We start from the raw sequence: 18852 nt of genomic DNA, 5'->3' as shown, positions 1-18852 counted from the left end.
TTTTTTTTTTTTTTTTTTTTTTTTTTTTGAGACAGAGTCTTGCTCTGTTGCCCAGGCTAGAGTGCAGTGGTGCAATCTCGGCTAACTGCAACTTTCATCTCCCAGATTCAAGCAATTCTCCTGCCTCAGCCTCCTGAATAGCTGGAATTACAGGCGCCTTCCACCACGCCCAGCTCATTTTTGTGTTTATAGTGGAGACGGGGTTTCAGCATCTTGGCCAGGCTGGTCTTGAACTCCTGACCTTGTGATCCACCCACTTCGGCCTCCCAAAGTGCTGGGATTACAAGCGTGAGCCACTGTGCCTGACTGTAAGTTATATCTTACACAAATCTAGGTTTCAGAGAATTATATGCAAAGAAACAGTGCAATAGGATTATTTTAAAGCCATTGTTATTGTTAGAAAACATAATACCTTTAAAATTTCTTTTCACATTAGAAATACAGTGACTTCTCCCCAGTTTAGGATAGAAATTTTCCTTTTCCTCCCTTTCGAATAGGTTTCCATGTTTGACAGAACAAATTATAAAATTTATAAGAGAAATATTTGAAATGTCACATACTAAAGTAAATGTTTGGATGTTTGAAAATTTTCTGGTTTTCAGAGATTTTGAATTGCTGAATCGTTCTGTAAATTGAGATGTTAAGAGTAGTTTCCACAGAGTAATTATTTGAAAGTCACTGAAAGCAAGACACATGTCTGATGTAAATGTGTATTGCACTACTGTACCTTTTTATACCTCATAAAAGTGAGAACAGCAGTCTGTACTTTTCCACTTCGTCATTCATAAGTCTATTGGAGAGATGTATGTTTTGTTTGCTTATTGTCTTTATGCTGCAAATAGCCTGGAAATTCTTTAAGTGGGGCTAGCGATGTATTACCGATACATGTTAAGTGGTATAGAAATTTCACTTTTTATTTTTTGCATAAAGAGAATAAGATCAGTAGTCCATGTTTCTTCAGCTGTACCCAGAGAAGGGCAATGTAGGAGGGAAAACAAAGTTTGCAAAATATTTCATAGTAGGCTTTTTCTTAAAGTAACTTTAGACTTACAGAAGTTTAAAAATAGTGCAAAGAATCCCATATACCTGTCACCCCAGTTCCTGAAATGTTAATATTTTACCACGTTTGTTCATTATGTCTCTATTCTCCAAGTACTGTATATGCTATTATATGCAATAAGTAGCATTTTATATAGATACAGGGCATGTATGCACTATGTATTTTTTTCTGAGCCATGTAAAGAGTAAAATGCAGATGTAACATGCTTTTATTCCTAAATACTTCAGTGTGTATTCCCTCAAGAAAGGGCATTTTCTTCTGTGTAGCTACCGTACACTTCTACACTTTTCAAAATCAGAACGTTTACGTTGATACCATACTATGACATGATCCGCAGACCATTTTCCAGTATGCCAGTTGTCCCACTGTGTCCTTTAGTACAAAAGAAAAAAGGTTTTTTTCCTGGTCTAGGAGCTAATCCTGGAGCACATGTTACATTTAGTTGTTTTAATCTAGAACAGTTCCTCAGTTCTTTATCTTTCATAATCTTGACATTTTTGCAGAGTACAATCCATATATTTTGCAGAATTTCCCTTAGTTTGGGTGTATCTGGTTTTTCCTTGTAAGATTCATTTTATGCATTTTTGGTCAGAATACCACAGAAGTACTGTAAATCTTACCAGAAAGTCATAAGTGCCTTTTGATTCTTCCCTACAAATGCATTTTCTAAATGATCAGTTTTAATATTATGTGGAAAGCAGAGTCAGAGATTCTCACATATGTCAAGATACTGTAAGTGTTCCTTATATATTTATTCTCCAATTGCTTTTTCTCAAGAAAATGTATGGCCTTTCAGGTAGCTTTTACAAAGTGGAAGTCACTACGTAAAATTAGGATGAGGGAGGCGGGGAAGAGCTTTATTAAATCTTTAAGTTTAAGCTTTTGAGTATGTGTTGTATGTAAATGAACATGGGCATCATGATGCAGGGATTGGGCCTTTAAACCTTTGGCCAAGAATGCTATCAATTATTATTATATATATTTTTTGGAGTACTTCTGCTAAAACACTCAAATCAGTGCGCCACTCTCCTTTTAGAACTTTTACACCTTTCCAAGGTACGCTTTTTTTTTTTTTTGGAGACAGAGTTTTGCTCTGTCGCCCAGGCTGGAGTGCATTGGTGTAATCACAGCTCATTTCAGCCTCTACTTCCCAGGCTCCAGCAGTCCTCCCAGTTCAGCCTCCTGAGTAGCTGGGATTACAGGTGCACACCACCATGCCCAGCTAGTTTTTGTAGAGATGGTGTTTTGCCATGTTGCCCAGGCTGGTCTGCAACTCTTGAACTCAATCTATCCGTCCTCCTTAGCCTACCAAAGTGCTGGGATTACAGACGTGGACCACCACTCTGGGCTTCCAAGGCATTTAAAGTAATAAATAGGGAGATAAGCGAGAACCCTGTTGGACCTGGTAGAAGCAAACAAACACTTATTAGTACTATTACACTGTTTAAAATATTATCCCCTTCTATATTCATGTCTCTTCTTACTGCCTCTTAGAATTATCAAAAAAAACTTACTCTATAGTTTATTTGGCTTATATCTCAGCGGTAATAAAATTAGTTAATAGTATTGGCATCGTGGTTCTTTGTTCATTCCTCCCTTATCCCACCCCCAAATTGATTTCAAATGATCTCTTGCTCTAGTCTAAGAATGTTTATAGTGATTATGAAAAGTTCAGATTTTGGCTTTAACATATATAATTTTTTATTTATCTGTAAACACAGGAGAATGCGTTTGTTTAAACCAGAAAGATGGCAAGAGTAGTCTGGTAATTTTGCTCCATTCCTTAAAAGTCCTATAATAAAATAAACATATCTTGTGTTTTATTTTTACAGTGTTTTTTTAAACATTAGTATAGAGTGCCACTTCTTATATTCTATATCAAATAATTAGTTACATTTTCAATAAGAAACTCTGGGTAATTTTTGGCATTAAAATCTGCATTACTAAATAATTTGAGGATGTAATTTATAATCACGTATGCTAAAATCACCTATTTGAAATTATGTGTGAGGTTTTCAAAGTTCATAGTGCTTTGAAAGAAATTTAAATGTTTCTTTGTTTATGTATCTTTATTATAAACTGTAGCATATATCATACAACTGTCAAGGATGCTGATAGATACTTAATATTTAAAGGTGACTTGTCTAAAGTTACTCAGCTGTCCAGGACTAGAATCTGGGCCTTTTGGTAACAATTCATTGCTCTCTTTACTTAATTGATGATTGGATTCTTTCGAATTTCTCTATTTTCATAGCTGTCTCTATGGTTCTATGAAAATACTGTGTTTGCTTCTACATATATGTATACCTGTAAGTACAAAGTAGAAAATGAAAGTTCATTTTCTGCTTTTGACACTTCTTTTTTTTTTTTTTTTTTTTTTTTGAGGTGGAGTCTCGCTCTGTCGCCCGGGCTGGAGTGCAGTGGCCAGATCTCAGCTCACTGCAAGCTCCGCCTCCCGGGTTTACGCCATTCTCCTGCCTCAGCCTCCCGAGTAGCTGGGACTACAGGCGCCCGCCACCTCGCCCGGCTAGTTTTTTTTTTTTGTATTTTTAGTAGAGACGGGGTTTCACCGTGTTAGCCAGGATGGTCTCGATCTCCTGACCTCGTGATCCGCCCGTCTCGGCCTCCCAAAGTGCTGGGATTACAGGCTTGAGCCACCGCGCCCAGCCACCTTTATTAATATGTTGTCTCATGTTTGGTCAAACTGTTTTCTCTATATTCTGTGTATTACTGTATAAATTTTGCACAGTAATTTGCATATTAAAAATGCTGATCTACACCTGGCCCTTTCTAAAAAACTGCCATGTATTGTAGCCAGTTTTTATACCAGTATATATTGATCAACCTTATTCTTTTTAACTGCTGCATTATATATAAATTACATGATTTCATTCATTACAAATAGATGAGACATTTCCATTGGTTTGAATTTTTCAGTATTACAAATAGTGGTTCAATTAAATATTTAAGCCTTTGCGCACTTGTAGAATTAATTCCTAGAAGTAGAACCCTTATATTTTGATAGGTATTTCCAAACTGCTTCCCAAAATACTTGTATCTCTTTACTTCCACTGTCAAGTCTAATAATTTTTCACTTGGATTATCATATTTCTTACCCAGCCTGTTTTTCACACTCTAAATTCTTTTTATTTTCTTTTCCTTTTTTTGTGAGACAGCGTCCTCCTCTGTGGCCCGGCTGAAATGCAGTGGCGTGACAACCAACGTGGGCTCAAGCAGTTCTCCCAACTTAGCCTACTGAGTAGCTGGGACTGCAGCCACATACCATCATGCCCAGCTTTTTTTTGTTTGTTTTGTATTTTTAGTAGAGATGAGGTTTTGCCATGTTGCCCAAGCTGGTCTCAAATTCCTGAGCTCAAGCAATCCACCCATCTCAGCCTCCCAAAATGCTGGGATTACAGGTGTGAGCCACTGTCCCTGGCCCAAACTCTTTTTCTAACAGTAATATAAATTGTCTTTTACAGACTATACTCATATATGTTTCTTCTTTCAGAAGTAGGTGTTAAGTGTATCTAACATGGAATGTATAACTATAATTCTCATTGTGAAACCATAGCCTAATTTATTTCAAATTACAATTTAAAATTCATATTTTTTAGGAAGTTTTCTTAGATTAATCCACCTAGTTCCAGGTGCTACAGTCCCAAGATTTCTTTTTTTGTTAACAAATTAAATATAAGTAACATGACTAGAATTGTAGTCAAAGAATATTGGAACCTTGGAACTTCAGTATTTGAACTTTATTTTGAAATGTAATTATAAAAATATATTGCATCTGGAAGTCAGGGGTAGTTTTTTTTTAATTATCTTTGTATCTGCTACACTGTAAAGTGCTATTTATATAAAAAAAAATTCTTAATAGAAGTCTTCAGTTGTAAAGTCTGCTGTACAGACTTTAGATCAGGAATTGGCAACTATCAGCCATGTGCCAAATCCTGTCCTTCACCTGTTTTGTAAATAAAGTTTTATTGGAACACATTCAGACTCATTCATGAACATATTGTCTATGATTTCTTTTGTGCTACTATGGCAGAATTGAGTTGTGGCAACTGTGTGGCATCCAAAGCCTAAAATATTTACTCTCTGGCTCTTTGCCAACCCGTTTTAGATTATAAGCACTTTGGCATTAATATGTTTTTGTTTTCTTTCTGTAGCACATAGTAAGATGTTCTGCCCACATTGTGCATAATTTATGGGTTTATTCAAGGATTTATGCAAGAGTAGCTGCAAGAAAAAAAAAACTTAGAAGTGAACTTGCTCGATTGAAGAGCATCTGTGTATATTAAATTTTATTAGCTTTCACCTTCCCAAAGGGATTATTCCATTTCATACTTAAACTACTAATTTTGTGATAGGACTTCTTTCTCCAAAGGTTTGCTAACTTAGTGCATTCACACACTTCATCTTTACTAATCTGATAGAGGGAAATGATATTGTGGATTTGATTTGCGTTTCTTTTTATGTGTTAGATTGAGCTTATTTTCATATTTAAAAGCCACTTGTATTTCTTTTTCTTGAGCTATCTTTTAATGTCCTTCCTGATACATTTCTCAAGTCTGTGATACTCATGTAAGATATATGGTGAATATGTGTCAGAGGTGTATTTGACTCTAATGAGGGAACCTGCCTGATGACAAGGCTGATTGAGAGGAGGATGTGTGAGATGAAGTGTGTATCATCAGTGAAAGAAAGCAAATTCTTACAGGGCAAAAACAAAAACCACCACTCTAAGGGTTATTTTTTCTACTGGACGGAATTCATTTGCATTTTACCAGATAAAAATTACTATTTTCGATTTATCCTTTACAAGTCATTTTCTAATTTTACAGAGTCTATTCCCTAATCGGAATAGTCTTCAAAATTCTCCAGAGCATCAGGTGACTATTATGCAGGCTAATTGTTGACACTCAGATTTAACTTTAAAAGGACATGCCATAGTATTTTGGCCTTATTTCCAAGTTTTGGATAATTTTCTCAACATTTTCTCTAACTGAAATGATTTCAAGTGATATTATTTCTGCATGACTTAATAATGAACTTCTAAGAAGGTCACTTAGCTCACGATTGTGTCTTCTAAAACATACTCATCTTTCCTTTTTTCTTGTGTAGGAACTCATTATACAATGACAAATGGAGGCAGCATTAACAGTTCTACACATTTACTGGATCTTTTGGATGAACCAATTCCAGGTGTTGGTACATATGATGATTTCCATACTATTGATTGGGTGCGAGAAAAATGTAAAGACAGAGAAAGGCATAGACGGGTAAGTGTTTTTAGTAAAAATTTTAAAAAATATAGTGCATAATTAGATCTTTTAATAGTGTATTTCTGCCAGTGATCTCAGGCTGCCAAAATATGTTTACATTTAATATAAGTAAATGTCTTCATTTCATATGTGGTTCATGTTTTTTTCTTCTTCTAGGTTTAATTTTTTTAGTTTACTCATACCCTGTATCTTTCCAGAAAGGATTTCAGGTAGCTAAAAAACAAGGAAATACAATAAGATGTCAAAATAAGAAGGAAAGGGAAAAATACAGCACAGGAGTTGGGGGGAAGAACAAGCCAAGTTCAAGATATGGAGATCAGCATGATTTTTGCCTTTGAGCAACCCACCAGCTAAGGCAAAAAAGGAAAGTCATTGCATAACTCTTACCTATGGAAAAAGAAGAAATCTATTAGGGGCAGATAGTTTTGTGGGATTTTGCTGTTTTCTTTTACCTCTTTTCCCAGTATTTGATTCTGAGATATTTCTCAACTTGGATCCCAAATAAAGCTTATTGAATGTTGTAATGTTTTACTGTTTTTTTTTAAAAAAATGGCTTTAACATATAAAAGTACAATTTATGGATCCTTTTTGTTCGTGGTCATGACTTACATTGATAATGTAATCCAAAATACATTTTTTATTTTGTATTTATTTATTTATTTTTGAGACGGAGTCTCACTCTTCTGCCCAGGCTGGAGTGTAGTGGTGTGATCTTGGCTCACTGCAATCTCCACCTCCTGGATTCAAGCAATTCTCCTGCCTCAGCCTCCTGAGTAGCTGGGATTACAAACATGTGCCACCATGCCTGGCTAGTTTTTAAACAAAACACGTTTTTTAAAAAAAAAAAAATTTTTTTTTTCTTTTTTTTGAGACTATCACCCATTCTGTTGCCCAGACTGGATTGCAATGGTGCAATCTTAGCTCACTGCAGCCTCTGCCTCCCAGGTTCAAGCGATTCTTGTACTCAGCCTCCTGAGTAGCTGGAATTATAGGTGTGTGCCATCATGCCAAGCTAATTTTTGTATTTTTAGTAGAGATGAAATTTCTCCATTTCGCCAGGCTAGTCTCAAACTCCTGGCCTCAAGTGATTGGCTGACCTCAGCCTCCCAGAGTAGAAAATCTTTTTGAAAAATAAAATTCCAAATCTCAAAAGGCCCTGTATAATTTTGGTGTTGGAAATTTACTTGTCAATGACAATGACTATTTACACAAATTATAAGCTTCCATATTAATGTATATGTGTGTGAAACCTAAAATTTAAATTATATTGTTTATGATAGGTACAGCTTCTGAGATTCATCAGATGATATTTACCTTTAGGGCATATCTAAAAATAAAATATAATACATGAAATCAGTGCTTTAATCTAATGATTCTTAAATGTTTTGGTCTCAGATCCTCTTTAAACTCTTAAAAAATATTGAATAGCCCCAAGGAGCCTTCGTTTATGTGGTTTTTATCAATGGATATTTACCATATTAGACACTAAAACTGAGAATTTTTAAAAATAAAAAATAGTAACATAGTATATAACATAGTAACTGTGACACTATGTTCATAAAATCTTAGAGAAAATTGAGATCAAAGGAAACCAAAACAGTCTGGTCATAGTGGCTCATGCCTGTAATCCCAATGCTTTGGAAAGTTGAGGCAGAGGATCGCTGGATCCCAGGAGTTTGAGACTAGCCTGAACAAGTTTGGAGACTCTATCTCTACACAACAAAGCAAAAATTAGCTGGGTGTAGTGTCTTGTGCCTGTGTTCCTAGCTACTCGGAAGGCTGAGGTGGGAGGATCCCTTGAGCCTGGGAGTTCTAAGTTACAGTGAATTATGATTGCACCACTGCCCTCCAACCTGGGTGATAGAGCAAGACCCTGTCACCCTCCAAAACAAACAAAAACCACTTTTTTCTCTGAGTATGTAGATAGGTAGTGTACAGTCCTTGAAAACATTGCAAATGGTATAGCAATATATGAAGTAGCCAGTATGTGTCCTAGCTAATTTTATCAATCATCTCTCTTCCTAGACCAATCAAATATTTTTCAATATTTTGATCCATGCTTATTGTATAAATGAAGTTTTTTAAAGCTGGAAAATTTCACACATTTATATACTTACTATTGTTCTTAAAAAGTATTATTATTATTTTGAGCAGAGTCTTGCTGTGTTGCCCAGACTGAAGTGCAGTGGTGCAATCTCGACTCTCTGCAACCTCCGCCCTCCAGGCTCAAGCAATTCTTGTGCTTCAGCCTCCCAAGTCGCTCGGATTACAGGTGTGCGCTACCACGCTGGCTAATTTTTGTAGTTTTAGTAGAGATGGGGTTTCGCCATGTTGGCCAGGCAGGTCTCAAAGTCCTGGCCTCAAGTGATCCACCTGTCTCAGCCTCCCAAAATGTTGGGATTACAGGTGGGAGCCACTGCTCCCGGCCTACATTAAATTTTAAAGTCTTTCTATGTCAGGCCATATACCCAATCGAATTCTTTTTTTCTGTGAACTTTTTTGTTACACTTGTAGCCTTCCTACCCCAGATGATTTCGAAGCAAATTGACATTCTGTAATTTCAAATATTACTATTTCAGTATTTTACAAAATGGTTGCAGCTTAATTGTTGTTCCTTTTTTATTTATTAGCTTGCATATTTCTATAGAGAGTTTACCCCACATCAACCATTTGGATTCCCTGAAGTAAAGATGGTACAGGAAAGGGAGATACCTTGAAATACTAGGTTCCTTAGCATCCTCAAAATTGACCAATGAGATTTTTTGCTTGTTTGGTTGTTGTTTGTTTCTGTGTCTTCATGGACTCATGGTTTTAAGCATATTTGTGTTTTAATCATCACTGTTATTATTCTTATTGATGTTCATGTTATTCCATTTTAGATTAGTGGGAGCTTATTTAGTTTGCTGTCTGTGTCCTTTGTCATGTCCTTAGATAATCCTAATCCTAATCCTGATTCATCATAAACATTTCCTGCAGCAAACCTGAAATCAGCCATTTCGCCAGGGAGCTCTCTGATTCCGTTGAAGGAAAATATAATATAGGTACAATCTGGGCAGTAGGTGATAATTGTTGCTTCTGGGTTGGCTATTGTTTCTAGCCTCCTAAGTGTATATGACTCTTCTAATTTGAATTCATGACTATGGGGCTAAACCTCTAGTTCTAAAATTTGCTTTTCCTTTAAGTCATGCCAAAAACCTGAACATCACAAACGTAGTCATTTCATTTACCTCATAATACACACATACAACATTGTCAGAATAACAGTACCAACACCATCTCCAACAATATACCTACTGAAATATTTTAGGTAATCTGCCTCCAGCCTCCTGGGTAGCTGGGACTGCAGGTGCACACCACCATGCCTGGCTAATTTTTTTTTTTTTGAGACAGAGTCTCGCTGTCTCCCAGGCTGGAGTGCAGTGGTGCGATCTCGGCTCACTGCAAGCTCCGCCTCCCGGGGTCACACCATTCTTCTCCTGCCTCAGTCTCCCTAGTAGCTGGGACTACAGGTGCCCGCCGGCACGCCCGGCTAATATTTTGTATTTTTAGTAGAGACGGGGTTTCACTGTGTTAGCCAGGATGGTCTCGATCTCCTGACCTCGTGATCCGCCCGTCTCGGCCTCCCAAAGTGCTGGGATTACAGGCGTGAGCCACTGCGTCTGGCCTTTTTTTTTTTTTATTTTTTATTTTTTAAAGAGACTGGGTCTTCCTGTGTTACCCAGGCTGGTCTGAAACTTCTGGCCTCAAACCGTTCTCCTGCCTTTGCTTTCCAAAGTGCAGAGATTACAGGCAAGAGCCACTGCGTCTGGCCTATCCTTTATTTATTCCACCACAGTTACACCTACAAATTACTTTGTTGTAAAGTCCCTTGGAATAGTTTCTTCTGTGGCGTTATGTTACCGGTTAGATGCACCTTCGATTCATTTAACTTTATTTCAAATTTTAAGGTTTGCTTTTTAGATTTAGTTTTGTTTTATTATACATATATGAAGTATTTCCATGGTTCAAAGTTAAATGTACAAAGCAGGTATGTTCAAAGAAGTCTAGTTTCTTTCTCTGTCCCATCCAACCCATTGTCTTCCTCCCCTTATAATAATTTGCATTTATACCTTTATGGTTTATCTTCTGATTTTTAAAAATATAAGCATGAATATTTATATTCCTGTCTTTTAGCATACTTTTAGCCATCTTGCTTTTTTCCTGCATAATACTACATGTATCTCATCCTTTTTAAATTGCTGCAGAATTTTTCATTACATAGGTATACTGCAATTTATTTATCTGATGCTGTATTGATGAATATTTAAACGATTTTCAGATTTTAGGAATGGTGATGATTCTTTTTTACTTGGTACACTCCATCAAGCAACTATTTAAATGACTGACTGTGGTGCTGTGCAAGCAGTTATATAAAGAAAACAGCGGTGACTCAGTCTGAAAACGGCTTAATGTTATCATGTTTTCTTACACATTATTTATTTTTATTGAGGAAAAGCAACATGGAGTTTAGTGATTATTTTTGAAAGAAATAACCTATTTCTAATTCTAAAGAATGGTTAATATCTGTGTTTGGTTGCTTATAGGGTAGAAGGGATAAAATTGCCTTGTTCAACTTAGAACTTACTATGTCATTTTAGTGGGGCATTGTGACTTCAAATAGACCCGATGCTTGAAATAGACTGGGTCATTGAATTCCAGCTCTAGCCCTCCTTCAGAACAGTTGAGCACTGAAGTCCTGGGCTGAAAATATGGCTTTTTTTTTTTAGATGGAGTCTAGCTCTGTTGCCCAGGCTGGAGTGCAATGGCATGATCTCAGCTCACTGCCACCTCCACCTCCCGGGTTCAAGTGATTCTCTTGCCTCAGCTTCCCAAGTAGCTGGGATTACAGACACCCACCACCACACCCAGCTAAGTTTTGTATTTTTAGTAGAGATGGGGTTTCGCTGTGTTGGCCAGACTGGTCTCGAACTCCTGACCTCGTGATCCACCCGCCTCGGCCTCCCAAAGTGTTGGGATTACAAGCATGAGCCACCGTGCCCATCCGAAGATACGGCTTTTTAAAGCAACAATCCTAGTAGAACAGAAGAGAGGTGTTGACTAGTAAGGAATTTAGGTTTAGAAGTACATTCTTAGTAAGAGAGGTGAGACTTACCTTCTTGTGTTTTAGTATAGTGAGATCTGGATCAAATCTATTACTCTTGTTAATCTCCTAACTTCCTACACTATATTCAGTAGAGGACACTTTTGCCTTACACAGTAAAGAAAGAGCCTCCAGATTCTACCAGTGGGATCAGAGCTCTCCAAACCTGCATATTAAAAAGCCTATAAGTTTTGGGGGGTCCGTTTGTCCACATGATTATTCTATAATACATTGTATTTATGGACATGGTATTATTATACACAGATCCTGTCTTTTAAAGAACATTATAATCTACTTAACTGCTAGGACCAGAGAATGACTGATAATTCAAACCATATTGTCTTATAGAAGACATATGTAAAAGATAGTTATGTGTACCAACTGAAGTTCAAATTTGATTCAATTTAAAACAATCTAGGTCAGATTTTATATAGCTTATGGACCCTTTGTACTCAAATCTCAAGGTTCTTATTAAAATGCAGATCTTGGCTGGGCACGGTGGCTACACCTGTAATCCCAGCACTTTGGGAGCCGGAGGCAGGTGGATCATTTGAGCTCAGAAGTTCGAGACCATCCTAGCCAACATAACGAGGCCCTGCCTCATTTATTAAAAGAAAAAAACTTTTTTAATAAAAAGTAAAAGCAGATCTTGGGTGAAGACATGTAGTCTGGTTTACAGGTATAACAACTGTCTGTAATGTAGTGATTTTGCCAGAGACTAGTTCAGAAATTACTGTTCTATGTATGGTAAATGAGAAAAATTGCTAGATTCTAGAATTGTGGCTTCTATTCATAGTTGGAAAAATGAAGCATAAACATTTCTAATTTCAGATCAACAGCAAAAAGAAAGAATCAGCATGGGAAATGACAAAAAGTTTGTATGACGCGTGGTCAGGATGGCTAGTAGTAACACTAACAGGATTGGCATCAGGTAAAGAAAATTTTTCTAGAAATCCTTTTTTAGTTAACAGAAGTATAAATTGTTCTTCCCTCCTTCCCTCAATTTTTTCTCAGGTACCATTGGATTTTAAAAAGCATTTGTTTCTCTTCTTCAAAAAATCTTAAATATAAGACTAAGAGGCAAGAGGCTTCCACGTTTAGTCTTGGCTCTGCCACTTTACGTGTTTATCCAGCTTGGTTGATCTTTCTATACTCAGTTTCTATATCTGTAAAATAAGTGTTTTGGATCAGATGATCAATAAAGTATCTTTTGATGTTAACATCATAATAAATAGCTAATATTGAGTGTTTCCTATGTGTCGTACACTGTTCTAAAAACTTTATATGTATTTAAACCTCACCGCAATCCTATGGTGCCAGTGCTGTCATTATCACCATTTTACAGATGAGGAGACTGAAGCAGAAGAAAAGTAACTTAGTCTGACTGAGGTCATACAGCTTAGTAAATGGCTAAACCAGGATTTGAATTAAAGCCTTCTAGCTCAAGACCTATCCCCTTCATCATGCTATGCAGCATGGCCACAAAGTTTCAATGTGTGAGATTTTAAGAAAGAGCTGTTAAGGACCTGAAAACAAGTATTAAGCACTGTTATAATCACTTTCAGCTTCCATGATGACAGATTATGTTCAGAAGACCACAAAAATTAAAATTTTTGTAGAGAATAAAGTACTGATAATTCTCATTGGCATACATAATAATTTTATGGCCTCTGTGTATGTAACCCACTGATCTTTTTATATAAGAAGGACCCAGATTTGACCATAAATTTGTGAATTTTTTATATTCTCCCTGTAAAATAATCTTGATGTATGGTTTTCTGTAATTTAAGAGAAATATAAATATTACTTCTGTGAGTTTCAGGAATTATTTCTAATGGATGTTAAATTTTAATGAGATTGACATCATTCATAAGTCTGTTAATTATCGATTGAAAATTAGATTTGTGAACCTCCTGCCAAGTAGTTGTCTTTTGAAGATATTTTAGTATCTTTTAAACACTGTTTTCCGATCACAATTAATTTGAATGATGTAACTTTTAAAATTCCAAACAAAATAGCAATTTTATTGTAAAAAAAAACTGTTTACAGTTTTAAAATATGTTTATAACTAAAATTTGAAGATCTTAAATGTATATATAGTTCGTAAATGACCCTTTATTTAGGAGTCTCCTGCTTTCCACTTGCCTTCTAACTAGATTGTTCTCGACTCCCAAAAAAATTGACTTTTTTTTTTTTTTTTTTACCATCCCCAACATATTTTTACAGGGGCGTTGGCCGGATTAATAGACATTGCTGCTGATTGGATGACTGACCTAAAGGAAGGCATTTGCCTTAGTGCGTTGTGGTACAACCACGAACAGTGCTGTTGGGGATCTAATGAAACAACATTTGAAGAGAGGGATAAATGTCCACAGTGGAAAACATGGGCAGAATTAATCATAGGTCAAGCAGAGGTAAGTCTTGCTTTATCTCAAGGTGAATTAATAATTGATACAGCAAAATGTTTCCAGTTCATTTAATTATAGAATTAATCACATATTAGATGATTGCATACACATTAAATGGATCCACCCTCAACACATTGCAGCAAGAAATAATTAAGTGCAGTATTGTTTCAAGAAGCTTTTGTATTGGTTAATACATAGTCGTATAACAAATCCTCTGGATTGTGATGCAAATATATTTGAGCTGTAGTAGAAAAGAAGTGATAGTTATTGCAGTAAGATCTGTGTAAAGTTACTAAGAAGTCAAGTTATTAAAACTAATGTATTACTAAGATTGGGAAGTTTGAATTATGAAAGTATGATTATCAAATAATTTAGTAAAATCAACCTTTTACGTAGAGATACATTGAAGACAACAGAGATTTTTATTTGTGGCATTATAGCATTTACATGATTAATTTACTATGATCTACAAAGAACATTTTAGAACTTAGGATATTATATTTTTTTTTTACATGATGACATGGATATATTTTTTTAAATTTTGTTTTAGCTGAACTTGAGAGCTAAAATGTATATATTTGCGGTAACATGAGTAGTATGCTGTTTCTCACCTGGCTTAATTGAATTGAGTTTAATGATCTTCTGGAGAGTTGCAGCATAATGAAATCTGAGTGCTGTTACAATTTGTTTTCACCATTGTTTCCAAAAAGTGGTTTGTAGGCAGAGATTGAGTATAGCTGAGATGTCTTGGTCCCAAGACTTTAGGGATTAGGAAAAAGATTAAATGGGCTCACGACTCCTTGTATATATAGGCATTAATTTTGGATTCTACTTAAATATTTTGTTCATATAAAGTATTTATTATTGTGGAAATAAACCAGGAGACTTTTACACATTTTACTGAAGCTTCTTTTCTGTTCTTTTTTTTTTTTTTTTTTTTTTGGTGGCGGGGGTGGAGTCTCACTCTGCTGCCCAGGCTGGAGTGCAGTGGCATGATCTCGGCTCACTGCAACCTCTGCTTCTGAAGGTTAAACGATTCTTCTGTCTCAGCCTACCGGGTAACTGGTATTACAGGCGTGCGCCACCATGCCTGGTTAATTTTTGTATGTTTAGTAGCAATGGGGTTTCACCATGTTGGCCAAGCTAGTCTCGAACTCCTGACCTCAGGTTATCCACCCGCCTCAACCTCCCAGTGCTGGGATTACAGGCATGAGCCACCACGCCTGGCCATTTACTGAAGTTTCTTGTGACAAGCATTTGCATTAGAGGTGCAATGTAAATTAAATTCATACTCTTGAACTATTTTCTTTTTAGGGTCCTGGTTCTTACATCATGAACTACATAATGTACATCTTCTGGGCCTTGAGTTTTGCCTTTCTTGCAGTTTCCCTGGTAAAGGTATTTGCTCCATATGCCTGTGGCTCTGGAATTCCAGAGGTAAGCCAAGTAATATTTAGTGTCATTAAACATTATTATGGTGCTTAACTTTTTGCCCTTAGTGATAATAGAAGTTGGCTTTTCTGGACGGAGGGGATAGTTTGTTCATAGTATGAAAAAATTTTTTTAAAATATAAGCTTTAAAATTGAAAACTTGAAAATTTTTCCCTATAGTCATTTGATCATTTACTATGGAGGTTGATTTTTTTTTCTCTCACCACTAATTTAACACATGACTAGGCAAATTTTCAGAAGATTTAGTTAAACATCAGGAGCCTGGAAGAACTGTCTTGTGACCTAACAGTCTTTGATGGATTAGTTGTTATTTTGCTATTATGACCCTGATTTTTTTGTTTTTGGAGAATGAGTCTTGCTCTGTCACCCAGATTGGAGTGCAGTGGCGCGATCTCAGCTCATCGCTACCTCTGCATCCCAGGCTCAAGCAATTCTTGTGTCTTAGCCTCCTGAGTAGCTGTGATTGCAGGCACGTGTCACCATGGCCAGCTAATTTTTCAATTTTTTTTTTTTTTAGTAGAGATGGGGTTTCACCATATTGGCCAGGCTGGTCTCAAACTCCTGACCTCAAGTGATCACCTGCCTCAGCCTCCCAAAGTGCTGGAATTACAGGTGTGAGCCACCGCACCTGGCTATGACCCTGATTTTGATTCGTTCATTCTCTTTTTATAATTACCTTTTGATTAGATGTATTCTTGAATTTGGCCATTTTATACTTTGAGAAAGTGGTTAATCACAGTGGGTCAGTAATATAAACTTTTGGGTTTTATTTTTCATCACAATGGAGTAGAGTTATACAGAGGATTGATTGAACTTGTTTTGAACTTATTTCTTTTCTCTCTTATTTTCTGTAGTTAAATAAGTTACCAACTTTTCCTAATACATTTCTTTTTAAAATGAAATTGTAGTGATCTTTAAGGTTGTATTAAGAGTATCTTTCATAAAAAGCAGTATCATGCAGTATATAACAGTTGTCATTCATCCTTCTTGATATATAAAAAACTATTCCACATAATTATAGTACTTAGAGAAAACATATTATTTCTAACATAATGTCCAAAATATATTTAAAATATTAATATTCAAATTTGCCTTTTTTTTTTTTTGCTTGTGTAATTACAATCCTTATAATTAAGGTCTGTATTCCTTTTAACATGGCCTGATATTTGGATCTTGTTCCTGAGATGGAGTAACCCTCTCTCCTTTCTTGGGTAGAGAATTAGATTATAATATCAATTTATCATATGTAGCATAATAGGTAAAGTTTTTAAAAAATTATCTGTACATGTTTCTGTAGGCTGCTAAAATTTGCAAGGTCGTTTTTGTGCATAAAACAAGAAAATAACTTGGATTTGTTATATTCTTATGTTTCTTAAAGAACATTAAGCTGCCTTAATCTTTGCCTTGTAGATTAAAACTATTTTAAGTGGATTCATCATCAGAGGTTACTTGGGAAAATGGACTTTAATGATTAAAACCATCACATTAGTCCTGGCTGTGGCATCAGGTTTGAGTTTAGGAAAAGAAGGTCCCCTGGTACATGTTGCCTGTTGCTGTGGAAATATCTTTTCCTACCTCTTTCCAAAGTATAGCACAAACGAAGCTAAAAAAAGGGAGGTAAGTGTCTTTTATAGTTAATTTGACTGAAAAATGTATGTTGTATAGTGTTTATTTTAAAGAATTTCTTCGTGTAAAAATAATAAATTCTGTATTCAGATAAAAAATGTTGAGATTAATGTGTGCTTCTTTTGTTTTTCCTGAATACTCTATAACATCTTTCTGGAATCCATTCCCAGTGCTGCTCAGTTAGTCTTACATTTTAGAGAAACTTTATAGATAGACAGCTGGTGTCCATTGGGTTTCAGTTGCATTTCTTGAAGATCTTCCTGTTTTCAGTTTACCTTACATCTTTCCTCTTCTGAAATGTTTTCTAAGCTTAGCTTTGTTTTTTACTCTTGCTTTCAACATTAAGAGGTTGGGAAACCTTAATAGCTGTGTTTTCCTCCTGGAGGCAGCATCTGGTGCCAGTGTCAGTGATGTGTGATATGAAAAATGCTATCCAGTGCCGTGGGGGAAGTTCTGAGGGCCTTTAGAAGCTCTTGAAGTTTAAATCAGAAATTCACATATTAAAAAGATTGCAGGAAATCCTTTTCATTTGATTGTTTAAGGCAATTTCCTTTACTGTTTCTTTAGGCCAGTCTGAGATCTTCTACAAGACCTTGATACCTTGTATATATTATGTATTTCCTCTGATGTTTCTAGATTGCTGAGTATTTTCCTGAGTCTTTTATATTAGCTCTAGACTTTGGCAGCCCAGTCCCTTCCTATTTTCCGAATCTAAATCTACAGCCCTAGATGGTACAGAGATCTTCGGATTTTTTAGATACAATTTTTTTAAAAACCTCTCATTAAATACTGGCAGAACCTTTTCATCTTGTTGGGGTTTTTTTATGTACTAGAACCAAAAAAGTAGAATATTTTATCAAACTGTTTGATCTTCAGTTGAAATAATTCTAGTACATTTTAACGTTCACATTAAAATATTGTCCTCGCATTGGCCATAGATATCCCAAAAGTGGGATACTTCAGATCGTCATAGTTTCATCTCTGAATAATTGTGATTCCAGTACTTTACTGTACAACAAAAATAGCATTATTGATTCCTTTCTATGTATCTAGTACTGTGGCAGATACTTTACTTGGATTTTAAAACTTAATTTCACAGTAATTTATTAATATGGCCCTGTTATCCTCATTTATAGATTAGGAAACTAGGGCTGGAAACAGCTCACTAACTTGCCCAAGACCACATACCTAGTTAGTGGCGGAACGTGGATTAAAATTCATTTATCTTTGACTCCAGTCTGTGGTTTTATGTACTACCTTACTGCCCTTACGACTGTGTGGGTATATATTTGTGTGTGTTCAAAATAAAACTTAAAACCATCCTGTAGTGTAGCAAGTTAGTGGCTAAGATGGAGCTAGAGCACCTGCTTCCTCAATTCAGTTCTTTTACTTTCTGCTGTACCTTTATGTTTTTTTGGTAAGACTTTTATTCTAAATTCAAAAAATATAATTAGATGTTTAGAAATCAAGTTTACCTAAATTTTAATGTTCGTATTGTAATGATTAATGTTAAGATGTTGTTATTTTGTTACCTTAGTGTATATATAAATGGCAAGAATTCAGTTAGTTGAAAGCATTAAGGTCCCATAGTTTTGTGTAGACAAGAGGAGCGAGCATTGATATTTTTAAATTAAATGCTTCTTAGATACGTATGAAATGGATTAAAACGTGTATGTGAGTTTTACATACATAGGTGTTTGGTTGTAAATGCAGGATCAGGACAGTCAAATAAATATGTTTGCATTCCTTTTAGTGGGGGGGAAAAAAGGAGGTTAAATTTGCTCCCTTTCCTCCCCAAATAAGCAGAGTCTACATTCTAATGCCAACAATTTAATTAAAACAAATATTTATTTATTTATTTATTTTATTTTTTTTTTT

The 18852-nt window shown here is 35.7% G+C and overlaps 1 protein-coding gene across 7 annotated transcripts in view; it reads left to right on the top strand.

Moving 5' to 3' along the window:
* CLCN3 (Cl-/H+ antiporter 3) overlaps positions 1-18852 on the top strand; it is a 111118-nt gene that overhangs the window by 61830 nt on the left and 30436 nt on the right. For all 7 annotated transcript variants that reach the window (XM_017863297.1, XM_017863299.1, XM_017863298.1 and 4 more), the window contains 5 exons: positions 6188-6345; positions 12320-12419; positions 13715-13902; positions 15211-15333; positions 16759-16965. In XM_017863297.1, the coding sequence (XP_017718786.1) occupies positions 6188-6345; positions 12320-12419; positions 13715-13902; positions 15211-15333; positions 16759-16965 (776 nt within the window). The remainder of the gene's footprint in view (positions 1-6187; positions 6346-12319; positions 12420-13714; positions 13903-15210; positions 15334-16758; positions 16966-18852) is intronic.

This window comes from Rhinopithecus bieti, unplaced genomic scaffold (genome assembly GCF_001698545.2).
Source record: "Rhinopithecus bieti isolate Rb0 unplaced genomic scaffold, ASM169854v2 scaffold_66246, whole genome shotgun sequence".
Taxonomy (NCBI): Eukaryota; Metazoa; Chordata; class Mammalia; order Primates; family Cercopithecidae; genus Rhinopithecus; species Rhinopithecus bieti.
The sequence above is the reverse complement of the archived record's forward strand: the minus strand, read 5'-3'. Positions and strand labels throughout refer to the sequence as shown.